Consider the following 10297-nt stretch of genomic DNA (forward strand, 5'->3'; position numbering starts at 1 on the left):
AATCAGAACCAATGATGGAAAGCTAAGATGCTGACAGGTACATTGCCAGACATTTCTTCAATGTCACCATGGCAACACTCTCGGCCTCAAACCAATGTGGAGTAAGGATGGAACTCTTCTGAGAGATAGGGAACCTCAGCCTCCAATGGAGAGAACACTTTAAAGAAATCCTAAAACACAATACCATCATTGACAAGAGTGTGTTTGAGGAAATCTCCCAACTCCCATCAAAAATGATCTTGTCCTCTCCCATTCAAATGGGAGAGGACAAAGGAAGCATTTCAAAGATTCCACAAGGCTTACTTCAAGAAATATAATGTACATGTCAATGATGGGAAACTCTTATTCAGAAGAAATCAATTTGGAAGAAACTCTTGTAAGAAGGGGCACAATTCTTTGAGAACATCCATCAGCAAAAAGCAACACAGAAAAAGAACCAGAGAAAGGAATGCCAAATGTGTCAAGGCCAACAACTCCTCCTAGAAACACTTGCCAAATCTGTCAAAGATGTAGTTCTGGGATTAGGCTCATCAGCATAGAGGTGTTGGGTTGAAAGGATTGTTTCTGTACTGTACTGTTCGATGTTCACACAAGGACCCACTGAACCTATGGCCAGTGACCCGGAATTTCCTAGGTGGATAATCATTCATTAGCAAGTGATTACACATGAGTCACAAAGTCAAATTTACAGGTTTATTGTGTAATTAATAATCTGACTGTATGATGTGTCTAAAAACATAATAAGAAGAACAAGAGTGGGCCATACGGGCAGTCAAAGCTTTGTTCACCATGCAGTCCAATCTAGATTAATTTGGGTTTCAACCACATTTTCCAAACCACTCTCCTTAGCTCATTTTTACACAACAGCTCTAAAATCTGTCTGTCACAGACTTGGAAGTATTGAATGGTGGAGAATTCACAATTCACTAAGTATGAATACTCCAAACACGCACATGCATTTCTATTAAGTAATTTCTCCTGTTCTCAGTTGTACATGATCAGCTCTTAGACTGAGACTGTGCTCCCCTGTCCAAGATACCCTCACCAGAGGAAATATCTCTCAGCATCCATCCTGTCATACTCCTTCATAATCTGGCACACTTCCATGAGATCATCTCTGATTGCTTAATGATCTATCCAATGGTGTAGCTAAAACTACTGTCACCAGCATTTTCTGACTCTTGCTATTCTTAATTTCCACTCAAACTAATTCTACTTTATTGCCTCTTGAGGCTAGAATCTTTCTTAGTAATGTCTTCATGTCATCCTTTATTGCCAAAATTATCACTTTGCCTTTTCAATTCTGTTCTGTCTTTCTGAAATACTGGCTATCCTGAAATATTTATTTCGTAACATTTATCAGCTTCCAACCATGTCCCTGTTAATTAAATTTAAACCATTTACCTCTCTTAACATCAGTAATCCCTCTATCTTATTGCAAATTTACATTCAGCCAAAGTTAATGTCATTTGTTTCCCTCTATTCCTTGCAATTACTTTATTCATTGAGGTACAGTTTTTGTTAAACTTTCTATTCCTTCATCTCTGACTCTGTTTGTCTTTAGCCACATTATTACATTATCTCAAAGGAAAAAAAACCTTCAGTAACTTCATTTTACAAATGTAATATTTGAATGTATTTTGATGTATTTTGATGTGGACAAATCTACATTGCAAATTGGAAAATAAATGTTAAAGACTGCTTAAATTTATTGATTATTCATGTGGTCTGTGTGCTTTAGAAAAATAATTTTGTGTTTTCTCAATATATTTATACCTGTACAGAGATAAAACCCATAGCCAGGTCCTCTAATTGATGGGCAATAAGTTTACAATAATACTCTGATTTACAAGCCAATATCTGATATATAACAGCCTTGAAACACATTGCATTAATCTACAGAGCATATGTAGAAATTCAATGTCATTTGACTTTACTTAAAGAAATCATAAATGTGAATCAAATACTATGTTAGTCATTGGGACTCTGGCGAACAACAGGGAAATTACATTTCATTGCCTATAGAAGCTGATTATGGGAGCTCATTCACCAGTAATAGAGCTTCACAGATCACTTTGATACAATATGAACAGTCCTTATTTAATGTGATTTGCAGCGTATTTTACTCATAACTTAGACTTCTATAGTGTGTGCTAAATTGTGTGAAATAAGTCAGTTCATTTTACAACTTATAACTAGCTTGAATTAGAAACCCATTTTTTAATCTTTATTGCGTAAAGTTACATTTCCAAGAAAAAAGTATTTTTAATGCTAGAATTTCAGAAGAGGTGTTACAGAAGATAAAAACAAAATTCTAAAAGGGCTAATGGATTGGAACTGTGCTGGGGCCAGTGTTCTGATGAATCAAATAACTTGGACTGCAGAGAAGGCTTTAAACTAATTGGAGGGAAGAAGGTTTGGATGAAAGGCAATGTTGGCTTATAAAGCAAGAGGATATGGCAGCATTATGGGGCAGCTATTTGGGCAACAAAAACTAGGGTTGGAAAAGGAAGTGATGGAATATATAAATATAGAATAAATATAGTAAACAGGGTCAAAGAGGTTAAAAAAGTCAAAGAGCAAAATAGATGTTACTGTTCAAGAATGCTAGCATTCTGAAAAAAAAGGAAATCAATTAACAACACAAATACAGGTTAATATATGTTCCTATGGCCATTATGGAGACATGGTTACAAGGAGATCAAAGCTGGGAATTAAATAAATGTAATTACGTGACTGCTTGAAAGGACTGGCAGAAAGGAAAGAGTGGTGTATTAGCTTTGTTAGTACTGAATAGATTAAGTATGAAAGCAGGACATGATCTTCAATCAGAAGATAAAGAATCCATATGGACACAGATAAGAAACAACAAGGGAATGAAGGTGCTCGTAGGAGTATCTACAGCATTCCCCCCCCCAAACAATTGCTATACTTTTGGAGAGAAAATAAATTAGGAAAAATGGGTGCCATTTAACAAAGGCAAACATTAATCATGGGTGAGTTTAATCTGCGTGTAGATTACAAAAGTTAAATTTGCAGAGGTAGCCACGAGGAAGGATTCATAGAGATAATTATGGACAGTTTCCTGAAACAACATGTCATGGATCAAAATAGGGAACAGGCTATTTTGGTTCTGGAGATATGTAATGAAGCAGGTTTAATAAATTATTCCCTTTGAAACAGTGATCAGAGCATGATAAACTGTAACATTAAGTTTGAGAGGGAGAAACTTGGGTCAGAAACAACTGTGTTAAACTTAAAGGTAATTACAAAGGAATGAGGACAGAGTTAGCAGGATTGGACTGGAATAGGAGGTTGGCAGCAAACATCCTTGAGGAAATATAAAGGATATTTAAGAAAATAGCTAGAAAAGACATATCCCAATGAGAAAAGAGGATTTTACGAAGGGATTAAGTCAACCAAGGTTTACTGGGAAAGTTAAAGATAGCACTGTACACACAATGCAGCAAAGATTAGTGGTAAACCAGATGGTTGGGAAAGTTTAAACTAATGGGGAGGTTTTAAACTAATGTGGCAGGGGACGGAGAACAGAAGAGAAAACAAGTAGGCAGCGAGGTGGAGACTGGAGACTGTAAGAATTATGAAGATAACATTAATAAAGGGAAGAATAGACAGAGAGCAGGTGAGCACAAAAGAACTGGTGGCCTGAAATGCATCTACTTTAATGCAAGGAATATAGTGTGTGAGGCAGATGAACTTAGGCCTTGGATTGGTGCCTGGGATTATGACATTATTGCCATCACAGAGACTTGGTTGAAGGAATGGCATGATGATTTGGCAACTAAATGTTCCAGAATATAGATGCTTCAGACAAAACAGGGAGGGAAGTAAAAGAGGGGGGTGGAGTTGCCTTGCTGGTCAAGGACAATATCATGACTGTGCTAAAGGAGGACACTATGGCGGTCTTGGGTAGTGAGGCATTATGGGTGGAGCTGAGAAATAAGAAGTGTGCAGTTACATTGTTGGGGCTGTATTACAGGCCTCCCAACAGTGAGCGTGAGGTAGAAGAACAAATAGGTAAACGGATTATGGAAAGATGTAAAGGCAATAGGGTGGTGGTGATGGGAGATTTTAATCTTCCCAACATTGACTGGGATACACTTAATGTTAGAGGTCTGGATGGAGAAGCATCTAGAGCAGTATGTCAATAGTCTGACAAGGGAAGGGGCCATATTGGACTTGGTACTGGGGAACGAGCCAGGACAAGTGGTAGAAGTTGCGGTGGGGGATTTCTTTGGGAACAGTGACCACAATTCTGTAAGTTTTAGAACACTCGTAGATAAAGACAGTGGTCCTAAGGGAAGAGTACTAAACTGGGCCAAGGCCAATTATATCAAAATTAGGCAGGAGCTGGGAAATGTGGATTGGACACAGCTGTTTGAAGGGAAGTCCACATTTGAGATGTGGGAGACTTTCAAAGATAGGTTAACGGTAGTGCAGGATAGGCAAAGGATAAGAAGGGCAAGATTCATGAACCGTGGATGACAGGACAAATTGTACGACTAGCCAAGAGGAAAAGGGAAGCATATATAAGGTCTAGGCAGCCAAGAACAGAACAGATGCTGGAAGAATATCGGAAGAGTAGGACAATTCTTAAACAAGGAATCAAGCGGGCTAAAAGGGGTCATGAAAGAGCTTTAGCAAGCAGAATTAAGGAACATCCCAAATCATTTTATTCTTATATAAGAATCAAGTGGGTAACTAGGGATAGGATTGGTCCACTAAAAGATAATAAAGGAAGGCTGTGTGCCGAACCTGAAAGAATGGGTGAGATTCTGAATAATTACTTTGCATCAGTGTTCACTGAGGAGAGGAACATGATGAATCTTGAGATTAGAGATAGAAGTTTGATTAGTCTGGATCACGTTGGCGTAAGTAGGGAAGATGAGTCGGGAATGCTAGAGGCTATTAAGGTGGACAAATCCCCAGGACCGGATGGGATCTATCCCAGGTTGCTGAGGGAGGCGAGAGAGGAAATAGCTGGGGCCCTGACAGATATCTTTGTGGCATTCTTAAATACAGGTGAGGTGCCGGAGGACTGGAACGTTGCTCATGTCGCCCCCCCGTACAAGAAGGGTAGTTGGGATATTCCGGGTAACTATAGACCAGTAAGCCTGACGTTAGTGGTGGGGAAGTTGCTGGAGAGGGTATTGAGAGATTGGATCTATTCATATTTGAAAAAGAATGAGCTTATCAGTGATAGGCAACATGGTTTTGTGCAGGGAAGATTGTGCCTGACCAACTTAATAGAGTTCTTCGAGGAAGTGACCAAGTTGTTAGATGAAGAAAAGGCTGTTGTTTGGGCGGCACGGTGGCACAGTGGTTAGCACTGCTGCCTCACAGCGCCAGAGACCCTGGTTCAATTCCCGCCTCAGGCGACTGACTGTGTGGAGTTTGCACGTTCTCCCCGTGTCTGCATGGGTTTCCTCCCACAGTCCAAAGATGTGCGGGTCAGGTGAATTGGCCATGCTAAATTGCCCGTAGTGTTAGGTAAGGGGTAAATGTAGGGGTATGGGTGGGTTACGCTTCGGCGGGTCGGTGTGGACTTGTTGGGCCGAAGGGCCTGTTTCCACACTGTTATGTAATGTAATCTAATCTAATCATATACATGGACTTCAGTAAGGTGTTTGATAAGGTTCCCCATTGTAGACTAATCGAGAAAGTGAAGTCATATGGTGTGCAGGATGTTCTAGCTAGGTGGATAAAGAGCAACAGGAGACAGACAGTAGAGTTGAAGGGAGTTTCTCAAAATGGAGAAAGGTGACCAATGGTGTTCCACAGGGGACAGTATTGGGGCCACTGTTGTTTGTAATATACATAAATGATCTAGAAGAGGGCACTGTTGGTATGATCAGCAAGTTTTCAGATGACATAAAAATTGGTGGAGTAGCAGAAAGCATAAGGGACTGTCAGAGAATACAGGAGGATATAGATAGACTGGAGAGTTGGGCAGATGGCTTTCAATCCAGACAAATACGAGGTGATGCATTTAGGCAAGACTAATTCTAGAGTGAATTATACAATGAACGGAAGAACCTTCGGAAAAGTTGATGGGCAGAGAGATCTGGGAGTGCAGGTCCATTGTACCCTGAAGGTTGCTGCACAGGTGGATAGAGTGGTCAAGAAGGCATATAATATACTTGCCTTCGTTGGATGGGATATTGAGTATAAGAGCTGGCAAGTCATGATAAAATTGTACAAGACATTGGTTTGGCTGCAGTTAGAATACTGTGTACAGTTCTGGTCGCCACATTACCAAAAGGATGCGGACGCTTTGGAGAGGGTGCAGAGAAGGTTTACGAGGATGTTGCCTGGTATGGAAGGTGCTAGCTATGAAGAGAGGTTGAGTAGGTTAGGTTTATTTTCACTACAGAAAAGGAGATTAAGGGGGAACCTGATTGAGGTTTACAAAATTATGAAGGGTATAGACAGGGTGGATAGAGACAAGCTTTTTCCCAGTGTGAAAGATTCAATAATGAGAGGTCATGCTTTCAAGGTGAGAGGTGGAAAGTTTAAGGGGGATTCACACGGCAAGTGCTTCACACAGAGGGTGGTGGGCATTTGGAACGCGTTGCCAGCAGAGGTGGTAGAGGCAGGCACGGTAGATTCATTTAAGATGCGTCTGGACAGATGCATGAGTAGGTGGGGAGTAGAGGGATACAAATGTTTAGGAATTGACCGACAAGTTTAGACAGAACATTTGGATCGGCTCAGGCTTGGAGGGCCAAAGGACCTATTCCTGGGCTGTAAATTTTCTTTGTTCTTTGTTTTCCAGAGAATTTTATTAGACACAGGTATGTTTTCTATAATAAATCAGAAAGTTTTAAGTAATAAAAATAATAAAATAAATTGTAAAGTGACTTAGATGAAATGTTTGGCTGTATGGTTGCTAAAGTCGCCAAAGATACCAGAGATACGTAAGAAAATAAAATATCAAGAAGAAGCATAGACAGCTAAAATGAATGGGAAAGATTTTACAGAGTAATGTGAGGAAATGTGAACTGAATCACTTTATTGGATAATATGGAAAAGAAGTATATTATCTAAATAGAGATTGGCGAACTTGGTGTGCCAAAAGAGTCTGGGTGTCCTAGTACAAGAATCATAAGAAAGTTAGTATGCAGTGACAAGAAGCAATTATGAAGGCAAATGGAATGTTATTGTTTATTGCAAATGGAATTAAAGATACAAGTTGTGAAGCTTTATCGTAATTGTTATGCATGTTTGTGAGGCCACATCTGCAGTAATATGTACCGTTTGGTTTCCTTATTTGAAAAGAAGGGATAATTGCATTAGAAGCAGTTCAGAGAAAGTTCACTCAACACACTCCTGGGACAAATGCCTTCCCTTGTGAATAAAAGTTGAACTGGTTGTGCCTATAACCATTGAAGTTTAGAAGAAAGAGAAGTGATCTTACCACAGCACGTAAGATCCTGAGCAGGACTGGATAGGGTGGTTATCAAGGGGATGTTCCCTCTTCTGAGGAAACTAAAACTAGGCGACATTGTTTATGAATCCAAGATCTTCCTTTTAAGATAGTGATGAGAAACTATTTTTACTCTCAGAGAAACTTTAATGGGAATTCCCTTACCCAAAAAGCAGTGAAGGCTAGGTCTTTGAGTTTATTAAAGACAGAGTTTGATCTATTTTTGATCAAAAGGGAAGATTAGGATGCACAGGAAAGTGAAGATGAGACTAGAACCAGACCAGACATTGTTTTATTGAATGGCATAGCAAACTCAAAGGGCTGAATAGTTTACTCCTGCTCTTAAGTACAGCGTTCCTGTTTCATTTTGTTTTAAATGGCTAAGATGTAATTTTTTCAGTGAAATTCTATGCCAACTTTAACCCAGGTCAGAAACTTCTATCTCAGTTGGGTAGCATTCACCTAAGTGCCTGTTTCTCTTGCCACTATTTATACCCTCTGATCTCAAGTGTATATTCGAGAAATGCATTTTCATCACCCCTTGATATTTTCAATTAAATTAGAAACAGTCAGTTTTCAGACACACATTCACCCACACAATGTACTCAAGTTTACAAATACATAAGTCAGGACATGCAGAAAAAAATCAGCCTCCTTTTTCAACTTAGTGTTATCAACCAGACCAAATACCATCAAAGTATTCAGAAGATAGTCTAGACCTCAATGTTTTCTTATTTTAAAGGTAAATTTGAGGTGCGGCATTCCAGATGTAATTTGGTTTGTCAAACTACCAGATTTAAAGCAAAACACACTTTATTCATTGACTACGGTGAAAATACTACAAAAGAAAGAAGGAATTGGAATAACTTAACTCCACTGGAAATATTAACAGAATAATAAATACAGTAACTATTGTTAATTAACTGTTCCAATATAGCAACATCCTTGGCATAAGACAAATTCAGAAAACAGATTGTCTCACGTGCAACTCTGGTAGCAGGAAGAGAACAGCTTTTGGCTGTAAGTGACAGAGGGAGAAAAATAACTTCTACTTCTTCAAGACTCACTCTGCAGCTGCTGAATGCTAAAACTAAATCCTGGTTCTGTGGGAGCTTGACCAAACCTGTTCAGGTTGCTTCTACTGTTCCAACATTAAAAAACCCAAAGGCTTCACAAGCTGTTTGCTCGAGTGGCTCTGGTAGACTGCTTGAAGCCACTGCCTTAAAAACTCTCTTAATAAAAATCAGTACAAAATACCCAGTATCGTTACATTAGCTTCTAGTGGGCTGCAGTTTTATGGCCATTTCACTGTTAATTAAATAGGAAGACTGGCATACACACAGATCATGAGTTTTTATTTGAGCATTCATTTCCTGGGAACAGTAATATCAAAGCGCCTATTGATTAACATTGTTAAAACTTGACATACTCTACAATCTACTTCTTTGAGGGATATGAAACTGGAACTACTTGAGATAGCAGCAGAGTGCAAATAGCCATTAGGTTAATTAGTTAGTTCAATGATAAAAACACACAGATAGTCGAGTAAACATCAGTCCATGCAGCACTTACAATCTCTCTAGTTTGGGAAGATCACGAAATGTTTCTGGCTCTAGTATCTCTATGTGGTTGAAATGAATGTATCTGTTGAAAGAATTCAGATGAAGAGTTAGCATTCATAATTGATGCCTGGAATGTACTTTGCTTTCAGAAACCAACCTAAGCTATTACAAATTGAAGATATAACTATGATTAGAAGCCTGACATAAAGCTTCAATGCTTTAAACACTGACTCCATCCATTGGTCTTGTTACGCTGTTCACACTTTTTCTAAGAGGTTCACACAGACCATAAATTATAAGAGCTGGGGCTCTTTCCAACTTTTCTGGAGTGATGACAGAATTCCACAGAGCAGTATTAATAGTTCATCCTTCTACTTTGCAATAACATCAACAATATGATTTCATGTACATGGAATAGAATTTGTAATTTCCTGATAGCTAAAGTAGTTGACATCTTCCTGAACATTCAATGTTACAGGCCCTCTTTAGTCACAAGTGTCACTTACTACTGATGCATCTAGCTCCTTACTATCCAATTAAGCTTCTTCAAAGTTAGCAAAATAAAAGGAAATTACAAAGCAGGTAAGGGATTGCATTCCAAAAATCCAGTTAAATCTAACATTTAAAGATTATTTAGTTATTTGCTCTGACTGTATCACTTATGAGTCCTGACTTTCTGCTCAGAGTTTAGATGCATGTACTACCCAAAATTATATTTATGGTCTGAGATCTTGTTAGATGGAACTGAAGCTGTGGAAATTCAATCATCATACAAAAAATGAAGTCACTCTTACAATTAAACATTTTAGTTGTTACATTTGTGATTCATAGAAAATAGAACATAGAACAATACAGCACAGAACAGGCCCTTCGGCCCACGATGTTGTGCTGATCATTTGTCCTAGCTTAAGCACCTATCCATGTACCTATCCAATTGCCGCTTAAAGGTCACCAAAAATTCTGACTCTGCCACTCCCACAGACAGCTCATTCCATGCCCTGACCACTCTCTGGGTAAAGAACCTACCCATGACATCCCCCCTATACCTTTCAGCCTTCACCTTAAATTTATGTCCCCTTGTAACACTCTGTTGTACCCGGGGAAAAAGTCTCTGACTGTCTACTCTATCTATTCCCCTGATCATCTTATAAACCTCTATCAGGTCACCCCTCATCCTTTGCCGTTCCAATGAGAAAGGGCCTAGCACTCTCAACCTATCCTCGTACGACCTATTCTCCGTTCCAGGCAACATCCTGGTAAATCTCCTCTGCACCCTCTCCAAAGCTTC

General features: G+C 39.2%; 1 protein-coding gene across 2 annotated transcripts in view; it reads right to left on the reverse strand.

The window, feature by feature from the left end:
- Window positions 1-10297, reverse strand: part of LOC122549088 (peroxidasin homolog) — a 573433-nt gene that overhangs the window by 259968 nt on the left and 303168 nt on the right. For both annotated transcript variants that reach the window (XM_043688313.1, XM_043688312.1), the window contains exon 5: window positions 9020-9091. In XM_043688313.1, the coding sequence (XP_043544248.1) occupies window positions 9020-9091 (72 nt within the window). The remainder of the gene's footprint in view (window positions 1-9019; window positions 9092-10297) is intronic.

Source organism: Chiloscyllium plagiosum, chromosome 4 (assembly GCF_004010195.1).
Source record: "Chiloscyllium plagiosum isolate BGI_BamShark_2017 chromosome 4, ASM401019v2, whole genome shotgun sequence".
In the NCBI taxonomy this organism is placed as follows: domain Eukaryota; kingdom Metazoa; phylum Chordata; class Chondrichthyes; order Orectolobiformes; family Hemiscylliidae; genus Chiloscyllium; species Chiloscyllium plagiosum.